Source organism: Sus scrofa, chromosome 8 (genome assembly GCF_000003025.6).
Source record: "Sus scrofa isolate TJ Tabasco breed Duroc chromosome 8, Sscrofa11.1, whole genome shotgun sequence".
Taxonomy (NCBI): Eukaryota; Metazoa; Chordata; class Mammalia; order Artiodactyla; family Suidae; genus Sus; species Sus scrofa.
This window is the reverse complement of record NC_010450.4, coordinates 84,048,558-84,073,367: the sequence shown is the minus strand read 5'-3', so window position 1 is coordinate 84,073,367 and position 24,810 is coordinate 84,048,558. Positions and strand designations below refer to the sequence as shown.

General features: G+C 39.2%; 1 protein-coding gene across 2 annotated transcripts in view; it reads right to left on the bottom strand.

Annotated features, from left to right (window-relative positions):
- GYPA (glycophorin A (MNS blood group)) overlaps positions 6,272 to 24,810 on the bottom strand; it is a 29,523-nt gene continuing 10,984 nt past the window's right edge. For both annotated transcript variants that reach the window (XM_005656526.3, XM_003129173.4), the window contains 5 exons: positions 17,600 to 17,689; positions 16,050 to 16,088; positions 14,071 to 14,156; positions 12,187 to 12,337; positions 6,272 to 7,546 (listed from right to left, as the gene is read on the bottom strand). In XM_005656526.3, the coding sequence (XP_005656583.1) occupies positions 7,539 to 7,546; positions 12,187 to 12,337; positions 14,071 to 14,156; positions 16,050 to 16,088; positions 17,600 to 17,689 (374 nt within the window). In that variant the 3' untranslated portion in view covers positions 6,272 to 7,538. The remainder of the gene's footprint in view (positions 7,547 to 12,186; positions 12,338 to 14,070; positions 14,157 to 16,049; positions 16,089 to 17,599; positions 17,690 to 24,810) is intronic.

Below are 24,810 nucleotides of genomic sequence, written 5' to 3'. Positions count from 1 at the left end.
GTGGCAGCACACAGTCTAGGTAGCTTAGGAATTGCCAAGATATCAGGATCTAAGGATACAGAGAAGTACCAGCCACACAGGAAGAGGGCTATCCACGTGGTCAGAAACCAGACAGAAGAGTTAGGATTCAAGTTCATTTACCTTGAGGAATGGTGGGAAAAGCCATTTTTATTAATCAATATTGATCACTTTTTGAAGTCAGGCAGACAAACACAAATATATGCTATTACGTATATGTGGAATTTAAAATATGATACAAATGAAATTATTCACAAAATAGAAACAGACCCACAGACATAGAAACAAACTTATGGTTATCAAAAGGGAAATGGGGGAGGGATAAATTAGGAGGTTGTGATTAGCAAATACAAACCACTATATATAAAATAAACAACAAAGTCCTACTGTATAGTACAGGGAACTCTATTCAATATCTTGTAAAAGACCGTAATGAAAAAGAATATGAAAAAATATTGATCATTTTGCTTTAAGAAAAGTTTTTAAACTACAGGGAAACATAATGCTATTTTCAATTCCTTATCCACCTATAGAATATTTGAGAAAGAAATGCAGACCCCTGATCTGTCCTAGCTGTGATTTCAAGAAGAGTTACCAGTCGTCTGGGTAATACTGTACCATTTTGGTGGGCTCTAGCCCAGACACAGTGAGGGAGCTAGGATGTGAAGATGCTCTGTCATTGCCTTGAGTCTCTCATGTCCCCTGGAAGGAAGAGAAGTGTAGACAAATCACGGGATGCCAGAGGCTCCTGCTCTAAGCTGTACTAAACAAGAATGGAGTTCCCACTGTGGCGCAGTGGAAACGAATCCGACTAGTATCCTTGAGGATGAGGGTTCAATCCCTGGCCTCGCTCAGTGGGTTAAGGATCTGGCCAAGAGCTGTGGTGTATGTAGGTCGAAGACGTGGCTCAGATCCTGCATTGCTGTGGCTGTGGTGTAGGCCTGGAGCAGTAGCTCTGATTCGACCCCTAGCCTGGGAATTTCCATATGCTGCAGGTACATTCCTAAAAAAAAAAAAAAAAAAAAAAAAAAAAAAAAAAAGAAAGAAAAAGAAGAAATAAAGCTAAACAAGAATAAAGGAAAAACCCTGGGAACTTGTAAATTCAGTATATTGGGAGTTTTGTGAAAATCTCAAGGTAAGCAGATCACAGCAATTTATTAAAAGTTTGTTTCTTTTTTTAAATGTAGCACGGTTATCATTTCTTAGGGATTGTGTTTAGCTTAAGACATGAACAACAAATATTACATGTCAGGAGACATGGGGGACACAAACTGCTACACCTTTTGCTCAAAGGGTCCCAGTGAGAGAGACAAGGGCTTCATTTGCTTTCCTTTTGGGTTTTCTTTACAAGCCTCTGTGGAAACCATGGTCAGTGCCAATTGCAGTGGCCATGAAGTATCTAGAAGTAAACACTGTTCTGGAGCAGACATGTTCCCACAAGGGAGAGGGATCACAATGTTCGGCCTTCTGTTGCTGGGATGACACTGCTGTTATTTCCTTGGGTTGAGGGAAACGGAGCCTGATTCTTTTCAACCAGGATTTGCATGATGTAAAATTTTTTGAGCTGGTGGACGATCATATACATACCTGCTCCTAACATTACAACAAACTGATACATGTCTTAATATGAAAAAAATTAGTGCTACATTGCATTAAAAAAAAATAAGACCACATTCTTCCTAAGGTGTACAGACTAAGTTATTCTATTGCTGAGTTAGAAAACAGGAATCTTTCTGTTCCACCCTTTCTCTGAGGCATTTCTTTGTCAACTTTCCAGGACTCTTTTTGCAGAGTCATAGCACATTTCGATCACACCCAAAAAACATGTTTTAGGGGATATGGATAATGATATACCAAAATATCGCTGGTGTTCAGTTTGAAATAGAGCTCTAGCTTAGAGGTGTTTAGCAGAAACCTGCAATGGTACCATTTCACTTTTTTTTTCTTTTTAGGCTCGCACTTGTGGCATGTGGAGGTTCCCAGGCTAGAGGTTGAATAATCAGAGCTACCCCACAGCCACAGCAATGCCAGATCCGAGCTGCATCTGCAAACTACACCACAGCTAACCACAAGGCTGGATCCTTAACCCACTGAGCAAGGCCAGGGATTGAACCCACAACCTCATGATTCCTAGTCAGATTCATTTCCACTGTGCCACAATGGGAACTCCCCATTTCACTTTAAATTGGTGGCACTGGTTCATAAGCAATAACAGGTAGAAAGAAACTATTGAATATTGCTGCCCATTTTTTTCCCTGAACTTATTAACTTATGTACCTGTACTTCTGTTTAGTTCAGAGTAAACATGCTATGTTTCCCATCTTTTCATTTAAAAGTAATTTATACACACATTTCCACTTGGAAACAGGGTCACCATACTTGTAATTTTTCATGACTGTGTAACAGTTTATTTTGTTAATATACTAACAAGTAATTTATGACTAATGTAGAGACAGATGGACACGAGCTATTTTCTTTTTTCATTTTGTTATTAGCTACTGCTATGAATGTACAAGATGAATTAGAAGATAAATTACAAACTACTCTTGTTTTTTATTGGAGTAAATTCCTCAAAATGGAAATACTGAGCCAAAATATAGGGGCAAATTTGTAAATTTGGCCATACATTTTTCTGCTGTTTCTAAGTTAATTTACAGAGATACACTGACAATGTATAAGCTTTCTTTTCATTATGCCTAATCTGGTTTTTTTTTTTCACTGACAAATGGTTTTGCTATACTAATAATTCTGGCAGTATAATGATTTTATTGAATGAATAAGACTCACAGGATACAATTAAAAACAAATTTAGTTATGTCTCCTGTGTTCTTTAAAATGTGTTCTATGGACTGGTTCTTCCTTTGTTCCTCTGTCAAAACCTGGATAGACTCCATTACTCTTCTGCTCACTTTTAAGTACTACAAATAGTCCTCCAGTTAGTAATTAAAATATCTGCCACGTACAACCCCTTAATTCCACTCCTTGGTATATATCAAACAAACAAACAAACAAGCAAACCACTAACTTGAGAAGATACATGCACCTCAGTGTTCATAGCAGCATTGCTTACAATAGCTAAGATAAGGAAGCAACCTAAGTGTCCATCAATCCAGATGACGGGATTAAAAAAAGATGTGATATATGTGTACATATATATATACACACATATACATATACACATACAATGGAATACTACTCAGCCGTAAAAAAAGAATGAAATTTTGCCATTTCCAGCAACATGGATGGACTTTGAAGGCATATATGTATATATCATATAACATGTGGAATCTAAAAAATACAAGTTAGTTAATATAACAAAAAGAAGCAGACTCACAGATATAGAGAAGGAACTAGTGGCTCCCAGTGGGGAGAGGGAAGGGGGAGGGGCAATATAAAGGTAGGAAAGGGGAGATACTAACAATTGGGTGTGAGACAGACTGCAAGAATGGATTGTACATGAGGAATACAGCCAATACTTTGTAATAACTGTAAATAACTGTAAAACTTGTACAAAAATTACAAAAATTTAAAAATTATTTTTACCAATGCCATAATCAAAATTTCCATTCTGTTTTTAAATTGTTGTCTTTATGCCTTCCCCCACCCCACCTAAATCTTTCACTCCTCTTTCTCCATCTTGCTCCCCAAAGCATCTGCCCCCTCTCGCTCTGGAACAACAGGAAGGGAAAAATGACGTAAGGGAGTAGGCAAGTCCTGACTAGACCAATATCTTCACAGTGGCCCGGAACCCCACTCCCGGCAGAGATTTCCACTGGAATCTTTCTTGGGTGCTTCTGTGGGTTCTGCAAAATCTTCCCATCACTGGAGTTCCTGTCTTGGCTCAGCAGAAACGAATCTGATTAGGATCCATGAGAACGCAGGTTTGATCCCTGGCCTCGCTCAGTGGGTTAAGGATCCAGTGTTGCCATGAGCTGTGGTGTAGGTCGCAGACGCAGCTTGGATCTGGCATTGCTGTGGCTCTGTGATAGGCCCGTGGCTACAACTCCACTTCAACCCCTACCCTGGGAACCTCCATATGCCTTGGGTGCAGCCCTAAAAAGACAAGAAAAAAAAAATCTTTCCATCATTGGGGACCTCTCACCTACCATCCTCTCGGCTTCTGGAAATCCTGTCTCGGTTGCCTGGATTTTCTTCAGTCCTTAGGTGTCTGGAAGCACTTTTACTTTTTTTTTTCCTTTAATTTTTTTTTTTTTTTTTAATTTTTACAGCCGCATCTATGGCACATGGAAGTTCCCAGGCTAGGGGTCCAATCAGAGCTGCAGTTACTGCCCTACACCACAGCCACAGCAATGCCAGATCTGAGCCAAAGCTGTGACCTATACTGCAGCTTGTGGCAACACCAGATCCTTAACCCACTGAAGCCAGGGATCGAACCTATGTCCTTATGGATACTAGTCCGGTTCTTAACCTGCTGAGCCACAATGGGAACTCCAGCATTTTTACTTTCTATTAAAAGCTATTTCCTCCTCTAGGAAGTCATCTCTGATATGCCCAACATCAAACCCTCATAGCCCATATAAAGCCCACAGGAAAGGCTTTTTCCCACCGTCCCTCCCAACCTTAGGCATGTTTGTTACCACATCTCCTGGCTGGACTGCGACATCTGTCGTTTAGGTTTCCCAAGTGAGAGTCAGACATCAGTAAGTTTCAGAGGATGCAAACACCCCCTTGATGTTGGCCATTTGTATACGTCATTTTGAAAACATCTCAAGATACTTTTGAAAGGTAGTTATTCTCATCCTCACGTTACAGAGAGGGAAATAGAAATTATGTGGATAAATAAGCAAGGGTTCAGACTCGAGCTCCAAGACTGATTCTTTCCACATCACGCTGTGTGAAACCTTTATATCAACTATGTGTGATGGCATTTTACATATTAAGAAAAGCTTCATGAAATAAGAAGCAAGTTTTGTGAAGCCTCACAGGAATTACAAAAATGAATGAAATTCCCTTCCCTTTATGAATCACAGTGAAGCAGGAAATGGAACTCAGATCATAGTTACAAGCAACAGGATTGTTTAAAGCTAGAGCCTGAAAGTTGTTTATCAGTTGCCAGGGGACACATTCCAGCTGAACAGAGCCGAGGGCACAAACGCATTAGAACTGGGTGGGCATAATAAGAGGCTTCTGCATGATATCAGGTGGAATGATGTACTGATTTTTGTTTAAATGACACTGGCTCTTAGGCGTTGCTTCTGTGAAATTTGCAACATTCGATAGGACAAATGCTTAGAATAAATCGGAAGGCTCTTCCTCAGTTACTATTCCAGATATCACTGCAATACCCCTTTCACCATGTCAGTCCTCTCCTCCCCACATTCTACCATCAAGCATCTCTTCCCCTTCTCCGTTCATTTTCCCCCTCGTGTATGTAAATCCTTTGCTCACACCTATACAAGCAACCCCCTAGGCCTGAAGAATAACATTTTCTAATGTTTCATTCCCAACCCCCATTCCAGTCCTAAAGTTGGAGAAATTCCAAGTGAACCATGGGGTCATGTTGGCCTCATAGGTGAGACGTCTTTATTATCATCCTATGATGATTTAATTATAACATTTGAAGAATAAAGGCCGTGTCTTCTCACAAACATTAAGTTTACATGTGAAAGGTTCATCGATAGAAGGACAGAGAAATGAAGGAAAAGTTCAAGGAGGTTAAAGCAATTCCTGTTTTAATTATTTCGTGGGCTTTTTTGCTCTGGTAGAAATGGGACAGTCAACTCTGATCTCTTACTGTCTTTGACTTGTGATTACCTTAGAGATATGACTAGTTTCATGTTCTCTCTTGGTTCCATGTTTTGTTTTTATTGAAGATGGTGTATTTAAAATTGCCTTGATGTTTAGGTCATCCTTTGACTAATTATCTTCTCTTTTCGGCCATGCCAGCTGCCTGTGGAAGTTCCCGGGCCAGGGACTGAACCCATGCCACAGCTGTAACCAGAGCCACAGCAGTGACAACACTGGATCCTCAACCCACTCAGCCATGAGGGAACTCCACTCCATTTGATTAATTTAACCCAATAATACTATTAAAACGCTTTTTAAAAAATACATACCAAGAGAAATATGTTTTTAGTCTTTATTTTTATATAATCAATTTAATACAAGAATACTCTCTGAACATACAAGTAGGTTAAGATTTAAATTTTTAAAAAGTTATTAAAAAATAAATCGAAGTTTTCAAGCTCAAATATGTGTACGTAATATTTTTAACTTAATTATCACACAACAATGAAAAGCCATATGGATTTTTATTCACTTGGAAATAGCACAAGAAGGTACTTTGTTTTTATACTGCTTTTCAACTTTTATTACAAGTGAATGATGACTGTATAGTCACAAAACCTTAGTCTCCTGTGTCCAGAAATTTCTTTTAGATCATTTAAACCAATTTCCAAAATTTTATTAATAAGAGAAACTAGGACTGGACAGGTTAAGAAATTTAATTGGGAATATAAAGTAACCTTTTAATAGATTCACCTGATGTCAAATTTGCACAGCTTTTGCACTTACAGAGTTAAGAAGTTTCTTTTGCAAGGAAAAGTCACTGATTGTTTCTCAGGATACTTTGCGCACTGACATAAATAACTCTTCTGGTGGAGCACAATTCATCTATCTGTGCCCTGAACAAGTTGATGCTCTAGACTATCAGATGAGTTATTTTAAATGAGCCAGTTATACATATGTAACATCTCACTTTTTAAATGGGAAAAACCCTTTGTGTTGATTTATGCGTTAAAGGTTGAATGTGGGTGTCATTTTATACATCTATATGTCCACAGCTTTATCTGCATATATGTACATATGTATTTGTATGTATGTATGCAAGGCATTGCCAAGCACAAGCTCGATTAGTGTGACTGAAACATCATCATTAATATGACCATACCTTGCCTTTTCAGCCATGAAGGAAATATTAGCATTTTGCTGTCCCCTTAATTTATTCAAAACGATGAAAATAGACTCAGAAGTTAAGAATGAGAAGAGAATTCGATTTTTATCTAGCTGTTACAAGCTTTTCATTTGAGAGCACAATCATTAAAACACAAAAGAAGAGAGTAAGTCAGTCTTAGAGAACTCGCCAACTAAGGCTTTGAATAAGAATTCCAAGTCATTTGATTACAAAAATCAGGCTCACAAATAAAAGCATGAAAGAAACGATTTGCCACTGGACTTATTATGATGAAATTTTCATCCTGATATTGGACAACTTTGGAAGATACACAATCTATTGGTTATTTAATTTTTTTCATTGTTTACTATAGTTGATTTACAATGTCCTGTCGATTTCTGCTGTACAAAGTGACCCAGTTATACCTATATATATATACATTCTTTTCCTCATAATATCTTCCATCATGTTTCATCATAAGCATACTGGATTTTTTACATGTTCCTTTTTCACTTGACTGAAATTTGGATGTTTATTTTTCACTTAACTGAAGTCTTGTGTCTTCGAATTCTTCCATAACTTGTTTTGGTGAGCAGATTCTCATCAATCAGGATGCTGCAGAAGGATTGTAAAGGGAAAAAAAGTAGTGTAAAGCATAGTTATAGTTAAATACAACAGAAAACTAATGCATAAAATAAATTCAGTATTCTACATTCTTATGGAGTTGTTCTTGAATACAATTGTTAGGAAATGAAAAACATTTATTTTCAAATTAGCTCTATTAGAGGTATGTGTAAGTGAAACAGAATTTCTTAGACAATCTATCCTAAAAGACTTTGGTAAGGAATAAACATAATTTCTCTGTTCCTAGTTTCTGCAGAGATGAGAAACTAAGAGAGAAATTATGTAGGGGTGGAATATAGCAGGAAGTCAGTGAATGATAAGTGAGCTGAATTATATATGTGTGTTTGAATTTAAGACAAGCTTCGTCATCTGTAGTCTCTTTTAGAAGTAACTTTTTTTCCTTAGACATGAGCAAAGGCAAGTCTGTATAGAAACTCTGCTAAATTCCTCTCTGATTCTAGCATGTGGTAGAAAAGGTTGGTTCCCCCCACCCCCTCACCCCCACCGGCACCACCACCACCAAATCCGATGTTCCACCTTTCTTTGCTGGTAGTTTGGATTTATGTTATTTTCGGAGAGTATGGGAAAGGGATGGGAAGAACGTTTCTGTTATAGAAGCAGATGTTTTCCACAATTTTCTTCCGCTGGGGCATTATAGGAACTGTGCATTCTAAAATTCCCCCAGAAGTGCGCTGGCAGGGCTCACATGTGGCTGCCACTGTGGGCAGCTAACTCAGATTCACTTACTCTCATTTCCCACCAATAATCAACCATGTGCAAGTTCCAGGATGCTAAAGCAATTAGTTCTTTATCGCCTAACATCTTTAGTTCTCGTTGAGATGGCAGGATCACTCAAATTTATCACTGCCTTTTGACTTGTAAATTACTTTAGAGCAGTATTCTACAAAAATAGGTCTCAAGCATTTTTTAGGACGCTGATGTGTTTCTCAAATTTTCCTGTGAAGTGAAGTCAGATTTTATAATTCATTTTGTTAGAGCAGGCAGAGTGCTAGATGTGAACAGAGAGAGAGGGCATGGGCCAAAGGGCAGGAAAACCATACATTTTGGAAACAATGGAGGTCCTTGGGCAGGCAAAGAAAAGCAGGAAGCTCTGGACTAACAAGAAACCACATATTTTAGGGTGACAAGGTCTTAGAGGCAGACAACGAAAGGTGGGACACTGTGGTTTCTGAATGTCACAAAGAAACTCAGGGCAGCTACTCACCTGAGTCTACCCCCTCACCCCTTGACCGCGTACCTATTGCTTAAAAAATCCTTGCCTTAATTTCTTGACCTCTGTGTCTCCTCTCTAGATTCTTTCTGCGACAAGAACCTTCTCTCCAGTTACAATGTCGCTAACTTACCAAGCCATATTTAATAACTTCATATGCACAAATATGGGGACTAAAAAGAGCCTCAAATCGGGTTCATCTGCCTTTCCACTGCCTTTATGTGTATTAGAAGTGAATGAGAAATGAATTTGAGAATGGAAGCATTAATCTTGCCAACATGAAAATGCACCCAACTCCTTGAGTACACCATACTCTGTCTTTTATGCTTTTTTTTTTTTTTTTTTTGGTCATTTTGCCATTTCTTGGGCTGCTCCCAAGGCATATGGAGGTTCCCAGGCTAGGGGTCCAATTGGCGCTGTAGCCGCCGACCTACACCGGAGCCACAGCAACGCGGGATCCGAGCCGCGTCTGCAACCTACACCACAGCTCACAGCAATGCCCGATCCTTAACCCATTGAGCAAGGCCAGGGACCGAACCTGCAACCTCATGGTTCTTAGTCGGATTCGTTAACCACTGAGCCATGATGGGAACTCCCTGTCTTTTACGATTTTGCATGAAAGCCTGCCCTTTTGCTTGGAACTGACTTTCCCCCAGAAATGTCCGTCTGTCCTTTAAGACTGACCTTAGGTGATTTTATCTCTGGAAGCCTTTGCTACTGACCCCAGTCCTTTCTAGATGCTAATGCCTCTGCTAACTTAAAACCTGTCCCTGCAATGGCCACAGTCTGTCTGTTGCCCCAACAAGACTCTCAGCTTCTAAAGTACAGAGATTCCTATTACTACATTTAACGTCACTGCAGTGCCCAGCCCACGGTAAGCATTTGGTAAATGTTGGTCGCACTTAAATTAATGAGGATATTTTTATGCACTTTGATGGATATTGTTTTCAACTTTTGTGGGCTTTTCCACAGAGAGGCTCAAGATTGTATGAAGAATAAAAAAAGAAGCAGACAAAACACTAAATATGTCACCAAAATAAATCAATAGTTATAAGCATATAGAAATTTAAGTTTAAAATAATTAGGCTTTAGGGAGTTCCTGCTGTGGCACAGTGGGTTAAGAATCTGACTGCAGCGTCTTGGGTTACTGTGAAAGTGAAGGTTCAATCCCTGGCCTGGCACAGTGGGTTAAAGGAGCTGGCATTGCCACAGCTGTAGCGCAGGATGCAGCTGTGGCTCAGATTCGGTCTCTGGCCCAGGAACTTCCATATGCTGTGGGTACAGCCATAAAATTAAAAAAAAAAAAAAAAAAAAAAGGCTTTGGCTGGTAATTGCTCCACCTTAAAAACAACTTCAGGGAGTTCCTGGTGTGGCGCAGTGGAAACGAATCCGACTAGTATCCATGAGGATGCAGGTTCTATCCCTGGCCTCACTCAGTGGGTTAAGGATCCGGTATTGCCGTGAGCTGTGGTGTAGGTTGAAGATGTGGCTCAGATCCGGCATTCCTGTGGCTGTGGTGCAGGCCAGTGGCTACAGCTCTGATTCGACCCCTAGCCTGGGAACCTCCATATGCCACGGGTGCAGCCCTAAAAAGCAAAAATCAATCGATAAAAAAACCTTCCAAACACTTTTTTTTTAAACAGTGCAGAATGTAGGTAAAATAAATAAGGATATTTGTTCAAGCTGCAAGTCCTATAACAAAGTAACCTTAGTAAATGAGGTGAATCTTATACATAACTCAAAACTTTTATTGTTTTAAGTATCTGCAGATTGTTTTTGTTTTTAATTCTTTGACCTAAGAATTACAGATATGCCATTTACTCTATAGAGCATGAACTTCCTAGGACTAAACAACTACATAACAATCATTGTAAGCTTTAAGAACCTACAAGAAAATATGATGTGCTTAGCTCTGCACATAGGTTATGTAACTGGGATGGATCTTTCAAACTCTATTTTTATGATCCCAAAGCCTGGAAAACCCTAGCAGCCCTTTGAAGATAGGTGTAGGCTTAAAACTGGAATCTGGAAATTTATCTGTCATGATTTTTTACTAATTTTTACTTCCATCAATTTTGTAGAAGGCAGAAGGAATTCCCTTTTGCTTGAACATTTAAAGCCCATTCCATAGAGTCTTGTTTTTAGTGGAAATCTCCTAGACTAGACATCACCTGGGCATAGGCTTCAGGCAAATTTTAATAGAACTTAACCTGCTGTGCCACAAAACTCTAGAGTTTACCTTTTTTTTTTTTTTTTTTTTTTGCAGGAGGGTACTAATATCTGATTGGGTTTTTTGTTTGTTTTGGTTTGGTTTTTGATTTGCAAATTTTTTTGACATATAGTTGATTTATAATGCTGTGTTGGCTTCAGGTGTACAGTATAGTGATTCAGTTATACATATATTTCTATTCTTTTTCAGATTCTTTTCCCTTATAAGTTATTAAAGAATATTGAGTATAAGTCCCTGTGCTAGAGAGTAGGCTCTCTATCTGGATGTTTTTAGATGTAAAAAAATCTCTCACTCTTTAAGGTTGGCAAAGAGTGCTCTTTTTGAAAAACATTATGAGTCAGTACTAATCTGGATGAACAAAATACACCTGACACTTAGCACCTGGGGGTGGAAATGAAAATGGAACCAAGTGACCAGCCATTTGTGCAGAGGTCATTTGGGAATGCAGCCTGCAATATTTATAATAGCTATCAGGCACAGACACTTACTACGGGCCAGAATTCTAGATGGTTTACTTGTGGTAGTTCATTTAATCCTCATGAAATTCTAAGAAGTGAAACCATAATTATGGCCATATTAAACTGTCTCCACATTGGCTGTCATTATCTCCATATGAAGAGCTGGCTCAGTGTTACACAGCTGATAAGTTGGAGTATGGATTGTGGGGTGGGGGGATGTGCTTGGGTTATGGGATGGAAATCCTGTGAAATTGGATTGTTATGATCATTATACAACTACAGATGTGATAAATTCATTTGAGTAATGAAATATATGTGTGTGTATGCGTGTGTGTGTGTGTGTGTGTGTGTGTGTGTGGGAGTATGGATTCAAATCCGGGTCTGGCTCCAGATCTGGGGCTATTCACCTAAAGCCACTGCAGGGTCTCTTACACACCACTTTGCAGTTTGGAAAGTAAGAAGTACACACAAGAACTTGTCTTTGTTTTACATAATAGTATTTGTTTTACTTCTTTTTTTAAAGATAGTTTATGCCTAGAATTTCATTATGCTGCAGATAAACATTCACATTTAAAAAAAATCTTACAAAGAAGACATCGATGCAGCAGATTATAAATGAATCCTAATTGAGCGCACTTCCCAAAGCAGAAGTCAGTCATTACTTTATCTCCCATCTAAAAAGGCAGATGGCAATAAAAGTATTATCACCAACCTGGTGTTTCTATTTCTACAGAAGTTAAAGGAGGATCCTCTGTGTCTTGTAGTTCAGAAGGATCTGCTGTGTTTTGTGCATCAGAAGGATCTGCTGTGTCTTGTGTGCCAATGTCAGGTGAGTCTTGAGGTTTTGGCACAGGCAAAGGTTTCTACAAATAAAAACCAGAAAAAATGTTAATGCCACAGTTTTCTAAACTTAGACACAATAAAGAAAAACCCTTCAGATTAAAAAAAAAATTTTTTGGCTAAAGTCTGTTTTCTTCTGATGAAAATTCACTTTGTGGAGTTCTTTGGTGGGATAAGTCGCCTATTTCATAGATATTTACAAACTTTGATTTAAATGAGTATTTGCGATTTCCGAGGGGAATGATTACCCCAAACCTGGAAATCATATTTCCCCACTGTAATGAAAAGCTGAAATGGAAAATTTTTTTTTAATTTTTAAAAAAGAGACAAGTTCTCTTAGCCATATTGGACACAACTCTTCTGTGTCCATATTGAAGATTTTCTCTGAATTTTGCCAACTAAGGATATCATCGGCATTTTGAGATTTTTTTCAGATCAACCAAAAGAGCAGACAACTAAGTCTGGCATATATGCCCAAGCACATGGAGATGACTTTCTTCCCAACATTTAACCTGCAGACCCATCATCTTCCGTTTGAGTCCTTACAAAAATCTCTCCTAATAAAGCAGATATTCTTAATTACTTTACTTTTACTACGGAAGTATTATTTCTAGAAGATCCATGTACATGGAGTAATGTTAGTCAACCACAGGTTCGGATGATTATAAAAGTCACCTCATAGAAATAGTTAAAAAAGGAAAGGACAAAGGAAATTTATGTAGATTTACTATCAATCTTGTTACCGCCCTGCCATTGCAGTATTGCTCTCCCTCTAAACAAGCTTTTTAAAGAGAATATATACAGTGGCTATGGTAGGAAGGTCATAAAGAGAGATCAAGAACAGAGGGCAAATGAGAACATAACTGCACTATTCTTTTGTGACCAGGCACTTAAGGATCTGTGATTACAGTTCCAGTTGCTAACATCTTAAACACACGCACATGGGGTTCCCGTCGTGCTGCAGTGGTTAACGAATCCGACTGAGAACCATGAGGTTGTGGGTTCGATCCCTGCCCTTGCTCAGTGGGTTGGGGATCCAGCCTTGCCGTGAGCCGTGGTGTGGGTCGCAGACATGGCTCGGATCCCACGTTGCTGTGGCTCTGGGGTAGGCTGGTGGCTACAGCTTCGATTAAACCTCTAGGCTGGGAACCTCCATATGCCGTGGGAGCGGCTCAAGAAAAGGCAAAAAGACTAAATAAGTAAATAAATAAATAAACACACGCACAAATGTGTCTGAACTGTCTTACATAAAAGGTTATAGTAAAGGCTATGTGCTTTGGAATGTTGTGTCATACAGACTTAAAATTAGCTTTCGTGATGAAAAAAAATCACTCATCCAGGAAAATTCACAGGTGGGGTTTAAAAACATCTGCCTCAGGAAATATGAGAATGAAAAAAAGCAAAACATTTTAAATGTATAAATACGTCATGTTACTTTAAATGTTTTTCATACACATATTAAACTAGATACTATAGTTAGAAATTCAACTATTTTATCCATATCTTTCAAAATATCTTAGATCAAGTGAGGCAAAACTTTGGAGGCTCTTTCATTGGAAAATGGGGATAGATTTATATTTGGAATTTCTTTATATGGCAAATGCAAAAAAAAAAAAACTACTAGAGTAACTCAGTGACTTCTGTGTGTGCATAGATAAAGATGGCATTTTATGAGTCTAGTTGAACCCAGGGGAATAAACTCTCCTAGAGCTATTCACACCAGCACTTACAGCAAAATTAAACACTGAATCCTCACCTTTATCATTCGGCCAATAAGATAAGCAATTAAGAAGATAATTAGAAGGATGCCAGCCATCACTGCAAAAATAATGCCTGTTATTTCTATGGGAGAAAAAGAAAGCATCAAATTACAAAAGTGTGAAGTAAATGACCACATAGCAATTGAAAAATAAAGCAGGGAAAATCAGGGTAATGTCCCTTTGCTTTTTTACAGAAAGTACACTAATAAACTTTTACAGATATTGTTATCCTTTCAAAAATTAGATTCTTCACAGTAACCTTGTGGGAACTGGGACTTTGATTGGTAAAATCTTTTGTCCAAGGTCACACAACTAATGACAGAACCAAGACCCATAGGTTTCAACTCCAAGTCCAGTGTTTTTGTTTTTTGGTCATATCTGTGGCATATGGAAGTTCCCTGGCCAGGGACTGAACCCACGCCACAGCAATGACTCAACTGCTGAAATGACAATGCCAAATCCTTAACCCACAGCACCACAAGGGAACTCCTAAGTCCAGTGTTCTTTACATGGTCTCACAGGTGTAACTGTGGATAAGAGCTATATGTGGACCTTCTACCCCCAAACGGGAAAAAAACCATAGGCTCCATATGGTTCTTTATCCCATATGAACATAGTGCTTTGATATGTTAAAAGAATATTGGACTGATCATAGAATCTGAAATTTGCAAGGAAACTGGTATAAGCAGTTTATAAATGAGGAAAAGAAGACAAATGAGTTTGAGTTACTTATACCAGGTAAGATAACTAGTTAGAAGTAGACTGTGACCTATCCAGATCACCTATATTTGAAGGCTCTGTTCCCTCTCCATTATCCTTATGTGTAGTCTATAATAAGATCACTAAAACTCTTTTTCGAACTTTTACATGTTGAGAGTGAAACAGAATTTAAATTCAAGGCACTCTCACATATTCATAGCATATTTGCTTCCAAATGAAGTAAACAGAGCTGAAGGCAAGACCTACAGGGAAAAGAGTATATTTATTGGGCTAATTTGTATTTAAAAGCCTTATTATTGATTAAAAAAAATAAATGTAGCTTTTCCTTTCACTGTTATTGCTCAGCCTTCTTTTCCATTTAGCTTTAATTTATGAGATAGTAATTCAGCTATACAATCAATTTTTCTGTTGTGAAGGACAGACACAGTGTGAAGGGAGGCTTAGAAACACAGAAGAGTAAAGAAACACATACATGAACCAGAGTGAGATTTACAGCAGCACCAAAGCGGGGAAGCAACAGTTCCCAGATGGAGAGGGTTGGAAAAATAGCCCCAAGTGGTAGCATAGGACCAAAAAAGAATCAGGGTTGAGACACAAATGGCTCATACTTATTCTTGACATGGTGCCAATTAATTAGGTGCTTTTAAGTTCTTCATTTTTCTTTACAGTAGGAAAGGGAGAAGAAGTTCAATGGTTTTATAAACTCTTAGACTTTTTTCAAGTACCCTTGGTGGGTTAAAAAGCTGAAACATATCTAACTTAAGAAAAGTGAGGATCAAGTTATGTTTCCCAAACGTTGAAGGAAACTAGAAGTGCCTATTTTAATTTGTAAAAGAACATATTTTGTTTACCTGTACAATTCTGTGAGATTAAAGTCAATAACCTATACTCTTCTGGTTCTAAAATAAATGATTGATTATCAGTGGGGAGTGTTGAGGGGAAGGGGAGTAAGAGGCACAAACTATCACATAGGATAAGCTACGAGGATCTACTGCACAACATGAAGGATATAACCAATATTTTACAATAATTATAAATGGAGCGTAACTTAAAAATTATGAATCACTGTGTGGTACACCTGTAACTTATATAATATTGTACAGAAAATATAATTCAATAAAAATAATACTAACAAAAACAGCAAAAAAGAAAATAAACGTAAAAATAAAATTGATGACTGTATTTCTATAGGCATTTGAAACTAGCAAACATAGTTTAAAATGAAATGACCATTCCATATTGAATATTAACATACCTGCATGTGAGAAATCCTGGTGATAGCTTTCTGGTACTCCTAAAAAGACAATATTTCAAAATAAAGGCAATATTTCAAAATAAAGTCAGAAAACATAAAGCATGTTAAAAAATACCATTTTGGAATTAGGCTGTCAAGTAGGTTTCTGTTTCTTAACTTGGGAGAGCTGTTCAACTTTCAACAGAGAGCTAGTAAAACGTATGCGGTAATGGGTCAGTCTTAACGTGAATATCTACTTTCCAGTATTGCCTTTCAAGATCCAGCAAGTTTTCATGGATCAGAAATTAGCAAACCACCTCATGAACTGAAGGGAAAGGTGTGAGAAAGTGCTGGAAGAACCACCTATTGGCTTCCACAAGATGCAGAGCATTCTTTAAAAAAAAAAAATGTAAAAATGGTGAGAGCAGAGAGGAGATACATTGAGCCGTCACCCCCTATGGATATCAGTCCAACCCCCAAAGAAGCCATGTTGTTGTCAGTTTTCCAGGTTTATGCCACAGCCACTCTCACAATCCAAACCCTTGCTGCATCTCAGCTGAGTTTTTTCCAGCAGTCTCCCTGGAATCCTCTTCTGCAGAAGTTTCTAGTATGGTTGTCTTAATGCTTTGCTAGAATTAACCTCCCCCTTATTGGTCTACAGCCACCATTTCTTCTGCTGCTGTCTCTAAGTACCACCTTATGTCAGGAAGTCCCTTAACTATAGCCATACAATTTTCTGGAATTTAATAATTACAAATAACGTATTACACTTATATTGTATGACACAGACAAGGGCTTGGTTATATTGGTTATTCTTTAGCAGTTATGCATAAAGGCTAATTGAGGCTTGTCTTCTCTGTCTTTGTGGCAGTTGATAGTTGCTGGAGTGTATGACCTCTGGAATAAAACAGATAGGGTTTCAGCCACCTTTATGCCTCTTAGAGGGTGTGTGGTTTTGGAAAACTTATTTTTTTTGGCGGGGGGGGGAGTGGTGCTGAACCCATGGCATATGGAAGTTCTCAGGCTAGGGGTCAAATCGGAGCTGCAGCTGGTGTCGAAAGACAATGCTGGATCCTTAACTCACTGAGCGAGGCCAGGGATCAAACCTGCATCCTCATGGATACTCGTCAGGTTCATTACCTTTAAGACACAATGAGAACTCCCTAATGAGCCTTGTTTTAAAATTCAGAAGACACAGGCCCTTTGAGGAATACAGGGTTCAACTCACTCAGGGTCAGCATCTGGACAGGACCACGCTCTGGGCTAAATCCAACTGGGCTGGACCACAGGGCCTCCTCACCCCTCAACTACTAGATCCCTTTGAACTTGACCCCCATTTCAATCACATTTATTGTTTATGTGCTTTGCTGGATTGTTTTAATTTCTGTAACCTACAATATTATTTATATGAGACATTCCAAAAAATGAGAATTCCCCTAGAGAAAGGACTGTGTCTATTTTGCTTCCATTTCTCAGTCCTTGTCACATTCTCCTCACAGTGGCAGGACCCATTAAATAGAGTTGCATCATAACGATGACCCTGGAGCAACTGTCTTAAGATAGGAACAAACCAGTTTCCTTTTGGACGACGGCAGTAGTATTTTTGATGGTCATCACGCCAGGGGAAGTGGCTGAAGGTTTGCCAGCAGTGACAGTGGCATCTGTAGAAAAGAGAAGATGAGAAAGAGATCGAGAAGGAGGCGATGAGTGGACAATAGAGCACATCACAAAGGACACAGTTACCCACATCTCTCCCAGGGACAGTAACAGAATTTCTATCTTGCAGGGCCTTGCAGATGAGGAAGGTGAGTCTTGATTTCCTCATCTGGAAAATGATAATACCTGCCTCAAAATGTCACGGTGAGGCCTCGGTTTAATATATACACTTGGGTCTGTATCCTACACACTCACATCATTTAGTACAGTACTTGGCACGTAATGAGTGTTAACATTCACGTTGGCTATGACTATTGTTCTTACAAAGGGGGAGACTTGAAGCTACGTTTGCATAGCACCTTACATAACTTTGGAAAATCGTCCCTGTTAAAGAGAGATGGAGACTTAAGGCAATTATGCAAAGACTGAAGTACCGCCCTGTGCCTCCCTGGCTCCACCTCCTAGTACCACCCTGCTTCCCCAGTAAAAATTAAAACAATGACACTATTAAATTCCATTTTCTTCTAGCTTGAGAGAGGATGGGTCAATTCCAAGCTTCCCCACCCATATTTCATTTCTCTCTTTCGAAAGTAGAATTTCAGAGTTGTAAGAGAATGTTAGGAAATGCTAGCTCTGGTTTAAAATTACTGGCTGAGGATCCAGATAAATGGGATAAAAACAAATTTTTTTTTTTTGTCTTTTTGCCATTTCTTGGGCCGCTCCCAAGGCATATGGAGGTTCCCAGGCTAGGGGTCCAATCGGAGCCATAGCTGCCGGCCTACGCCAGAGCCACAGCAATGCAGGATCCGAGCCGCGTCTGCAACCTACACCACAGCTCACGGCAACACCGGATTGTTAACCCACTGAGCAAGGCCAGGGACCGAACCTGCAACCTCATAGTTCCTAGTCAGATTCGTTAACCACTGGGCAACGACGGGAACTCCTAAAAACAATTCTTGATCATGGTAACTCTTTACCTCAAACACATATGCACACAAATATGAATACAGGATGTGTCTTCTCACATATCTTTTAAAACATCAGTAAATACATATAAATTGATTTTTATAATTGAACAATCATCATACATTTATTTTAAAATAATTTTTATAAATTTAAAATTGATAATTTATGGAGTTTCATAAATTAAGTTTTTTATTGCAAAAGCAATACAGAGTCAATAAATTAAAGTTGGGAAATACAAGAAAGGGCAAAGAAAAATACAAAAATTATCTGTCATTTTACCACCCAGCAACAGATACCTTAAACATTTTGTTTTTGTTACAATAGCATTTTGAACTTTTAGCTATTGCATCTAAATGTGGAATCACTGTGTTTAAATATGTATAAACATGTAAACAATGTTTTAAAAATATATGCCATGAACATGTACCCTATATTTTGAATACTCTTGTATTACAGGAATTTTAATGGCTGCAAAAATTCCATTGTATAAATACCAGTTTATTTGTCAATCTCTGAGCATTCGTGTTATTTTTACTCTTAGAATTATAAATCTCCTGGGATAAACATCAGTGCACCAAACTCTGTAGATGTATCTTTGCTCATTTCTTTGAGACATTACAGTGAAGGAATTGGTATACCCAAAAATGATGGCATGGGGATGGAAGGGCACCTGCAGACACTTCTCAGAGACAGTATCACCTTGGCTCCTCAGCTAAATGTTCAAGGTTTCCTGGAGAATACACAAAGACCTGAAAATGTCTTTGACACTTCGGATTAGTCTACACAAGAGTACCAAGACTTGTGTCTTTCTACTGGCTGTCAGCTACTCAGTTGACCCTCAAGTTTTTCAGTTGACCCTCAATTTTTTCAGTCTCTAAATTGTCTGGAATATTTCTCCCCTTTCATAAATCCTGTTTCCCTTTGTTCCTTGACTTGTCTTACCGCCTGGTTCATTACAAGTATGTAAACACTTGCCACACAAATTAGGCAAACAGTGTGACAAACAACCTGTATTTGAATCTCTTAAGTTGTTCTTCAGTACTCAGGTGTAATGGTATAAAAGATAAGAACAAGTGTCTTTTTTTTTTGATCAAAGTGTAGTTGATATACATTGTTTCAGGTGTATAGCACAGTAATGCACTTATGCATACATAGATAGATATTCTTTTTCAGGTGTTTTCCATTATGGGCTATTTTAAGATGCTGAATATAGATAGCTTCTGATCCAGTAGATCTGGTTGTTTATTTTATACATAGCAGTGTGTATTGGTGTTTTTATTTTTTTATTTTGTTTTGTCTTTTGTCCTTTTAGGACTCACAGCATATGGAGGTTCCCAGGCTAGGGGTCCAGTTGGAGCTGTAGCTGGCAGCCTACACCAGAGCCACAGCAACGCAGTATCTGAGCCGCATCTGTGACCTACACCACAGCTCATGGCAATGCCAGATCCTTAACCCACTGAGCAAGGCCAGGGGTCAAACCCATATCCTCGTGGATGCTAGTTGGGTTCGTTAACCACTGAGCCACAGTGGGAACTCCTCAAGGCCTCTGACCTTCCCTACTTAGATTTAGAATGAAAACTCCATGAAGTTCCCAGGGCTTGGCATGGTGTAGTAAAGACACGATGAAATCTTATGATCAACTGTTTAGAATCCAGATATGTTCTGTAGGCCTTGATGATGTCAATGAAAAATGTTGCCTGCCATGTCAGTAAACAAAGGATATTGCAGCCACCAAGCCATCAGCCACTGCAGCTCTCCAGACGGTGCAACCTGAGGGGATTCAGGATGGAGAAAAGCAGGCTACTGGCCCTGGATAATTGAGGTACAGATCAAAGGAATGGTTTTAGTAATCGAAGACTCTTGCATCGTCCCATATATGAATAAGTGCTAAATTCATAAACTTGAGATAGCCGGTTTCCTTTAATCAACAGTAATCTTTTGATGTTCTAACAACCTAGCTTTTGTTGTAAAACTCCTGTGTATCCTGGCTCCTCCCTTACTTCTTTGGAGCAGTCCCTCAGAGTGATCTGAGAGGCTGTCTTCTTGGCTTAATTCCTTGAAATTCCGCTGAATAATTATCAACTTTTAGGCTGTGGGTTTTTTTTGTTTGTTTGTTTGTCAACAATGTCTTGATCATTCATTTACAAGAGTGTTTTGGCATGTCTACTTTGTACTAGGAATACAGTGAATTAATAATTTATGGTCTTTCCATCAAGGAAATTCCAGCTTAGTAAAGAGAGACAAATATTTAATCTAAGTGTAATAAAGTGATTTGGGGGGATGGTGAAACTGGGGGCACAGGAGACAGTGGTCAATTCTATCTGAAAAGGGAGGAGGTGGAAAGACCTCATGGAGGGGTTCTCTGAACTCATCTTGAAAGAAGAGGATTTCACCTGTCCGACTATGTGGACATTTACGTACTGAAAGAGCAGTGTCAGCAGTGCCCTGGAACTTGAGACATCTTGGCAAGTTGGGGAAACTGTATTGCTGTGGCTGCAGCCTATGGTGTGAGAAGCAGAGGAAGCAGTGACACGTCATGTGTTGTGGGCCATGGCTTGGGATTTGGACGCTAAGGCAGTGGAAAGACTGTAAAGGGTTTGAATCAGATTTTCATTTTGAGATGGTCACTGTCAAATGAAGTGATGAAGGATGATGTGGGGGTGAGGGGGAAACACATGCCCAGAACTCTTCATAAGAGGAGTGCATCTTGTGTTCAGTAGTGGCCAAGATAAGCAGTCCTTTTGCAAACCAGACACTCCTCTTAGAGAAGGACCTTATCACTTGTCTGCATTGCCTTTGGTAGAGAAGGCCTGAAGGTTAAGGGCCTAAAGGAACAGAAAGTGACACCAAGCTGTATAAAGAATATGGTAAAGACTCAATTGGAGGGTAGGCTCTCACATTTCTTAAAACTGGTATTTTAATGCTCTTAATTTTCAACAAAGTCAGAGAAGGGGAAAGCAATATTTGCAAAGGATAAGCAAAGTCTGCGTAACTTTAGGGAAAGAGAGCTCATTAACATGAGTTTTGAACATTAGCAAAACTATTTTAACCTCTAGCAAAGAGATAGACTTCTTTCTTTTCCAGCAGTTATTCTTCAGGAGAAAGGAGCATGTAGTGGAAATTTTGTTCTGAAGAAGCAGAGCCTGAAATTCCATGGCCCTACATTGTAGTCAGAACTCAAGAATATCAAACATTGAAGGCCACATGTTGGTTAGAGGAAGAAAGTCATTGAGGCAATTTCCAAAAATTGCACATACTTTCTCAAGTCCACCTGGTAAACACCATGTTCTATAAAAACTGATTGGGGGCCAAATTTATTTGAGGTTGAAATCTTCCACTTATGTTCTTAGAAATATCTGCTTTAATTCTCCAGGCTTATTCTCTCTGAGACAATCTCTTACTGCGGTCACCTAAAGCCACCAGCATGGTAAGTAAATAAATATTTACCTAGAGTACGTAAATAGATGCTCTAAGAACAACTTGATAAGAAAAATATTTCAAAACCATTTTTCCATAGCTGATCTGTGAAATGACCTTCATCATAGTTGGGTAACTTTATAAGTATTCCAATGGTATTAATCTATACGCTTGATTACTGGTTCGAGAAGGGTTGAGATACCTCAAAGTCCAGTGTTCGCCATTAGTGTCAGCTCGAAAGAACATGGGCTCTGATCCCACAGCTAAGCCTTTATACTTTCTAGCATTTAATTAAATTTTAAAATATAGAACTTGTTGGTTATTCTAAAACAGATTCACAGGGAACAACTTAAAGAATTTTATCCATTACCTCACATGGATAAACCAGCCCCTGGTTGTACAATGTCGCTTGGAAGAAACCAAAGCAGAATCGCTTTATACAACCTCAGATGCTTCAGCTACTTTCAAAGTTCGAGGTAAGGAAGCCCAAATCCCACAGAATGTATGTCCAGCAACTACCAGGAAGGCTCTAGTGTTAGTTGACAGGTCTATCTGACGCTCCCAGGTTCCTGGGGTCCTAATGGATGTCTGGGGATATATTTAGTTACACACAGTTGCAAACTTACTGTGAATAAACCCATTTCAAACGGGGCTTTTTACAAGAAGAGATCAAAGGTTGGGCCAATGAGGTGGGCAGAATCCAAGCAAATCTGTAACCATTAAGCACCAGAGGTGGTTTGCCTGAACCTTTTGGGGACAGAATTAGAGGCAGGGTCTCTCTCCTGTTTTCTTTTCTCTTGGGCTCTAAGCCCTTCCCTTTCTGTTGCTAACTCAGCTCTCCACCAGCCTGTCTGCCTCGTGAGCTGGGTAAAGGTCAATTTAAATACCGTCCCAATTAATTCAGAATGTACTGTTTACATTTTACCTTACCAAGCTTCTTGGAACATCTAACCCAACTTCTTTACTTTACAGAGGGGAAAGTTGATATCATGAACATTAAATTATTAACTCAATTGAATGCAGCTAGTTAGGAACAGAACGGAGACCTAATTCTGCTGCGTCCCCAAAATATCCCACCTCCCAGATCTCTGCCTGGTTGAGGTCTTGTCAGCAAGATTTCTTTGATGTTTTAGCATATTATTTGGTGAACATTGGGGCACATTATACACATACACTTAACTGAATCACTCATTTTACACAAACTTAAGCTGAATTACTTTATTTTATTTTTTGCTTTTTAGGGCCAACCTGCGGCACATGTAAGTTCTCAGGCGAGGGGTCGAATCGGAGCTGCAGGTGCTGGCCCACACACCAGCCATGGCAACTTGGGATCCAAGCCACGTCTGAGACCTACACCAGACCCTTAACCCACTGAGAGAGGCCAGGGATGGAACCCACATCCTCATGGATACTAGTCAGATTCATTTCTGCTGTGCCATTATGGGAACTCCAAATCACTTAATTTTAGATTTGGGAAGGTGGGAATGAATGAATGAATGAGTATACCACCCAGAATATTATATTAGTGGTCACATCACAGAGTTGCGTAACACAGGAATTGTTCAAGAACATTCACCTCTTTTGTCTTTTATCCTGACTATTCTGACTGCACAGTTGCTCACAAAAACTCTACCAGCCTGAGATGTCTGGGTGGGTGTTGTGGGAGGGAGCCTGACTGACACTGTGTATGGAGAAGGTGCGCTGACTTGTGGGTGACGACACGCTAGGGACACAACTGGGGATGGAGGTTCAGTGTCCCAGTGCTCTGCTCTATGTTCTAACCTCTAAACCACACAACTCTCCCAAAGGTTGACATTTCTAACATAGGGTGTCCCTAGAATGGATTAAAATGCAGCGTTGGGCAAATACCCTGCAGTTTTGCTCTGCGCCAAAAATTCCAGTAGCTGAGCTGCTGTCATGATGTGATAAAGTCAGCTCACATAACTGTTGGTTTTAGCTTGGTTCCCTCCCTCCGTGCAGCTGATAAAAGTCTTATCTCGCAAAAGCAAACCCTTACAAGGATGCACCCCATGTATGAAATGCCTTCAATAGTTTCCAAGTCAGAACACTAAATTTTCTCAGTGTTCTAGTTTTTTTGGCCTTGTGATGACCATGATGACTGATCGATAAATGTATTTGTGGAAGTTTTGCACCACTAATTTGTGGTAAAACTGGGGAAAAAAAACCCCAAAACTCACATCCACTGACCTCCAACTCAGTGTCTTTTCTGCCAGACCTTATTGTTTTGTACAGAATGCATGTACAAACAGGGCTTTTGCCTATTCTGTAAGATGTTTGGAGAAGGCTATTGCCATGAAACCATATTGTAAAAGAAATATTCAGATTTGCTCTTGAACCAAAGGCTTGACAAACTCAATCTGGGTCAAGTTGTAATCATAAAGTCAGACATCCACGTCGTGTGTTGTCATTCATTCTTCTTTAGTGGAAAGGTTTTAGTAAGCCAAAATAGCCAGTTTACACTTTAGAAGAATTGAACTTTCTAAAGGATAAAGTGGTCAATGGGATTAACATTGGAGCTGAATGTTTCGAACAGGTCTCAACACTTTGTGTGAACTCCACTCGGGAGGGGTTAAGAAGGACACAGCATGTGACCTGGAGCAATTAGTGGGCCAGATGTCAAATGCAATGACCCAGTTTCTGCTCATCCACCAATGCCAATGCTTTGACAATTCCCAGCAACCAACTGGTCACACATACCTCTGCCTTCCTTAACCTGGTAGAG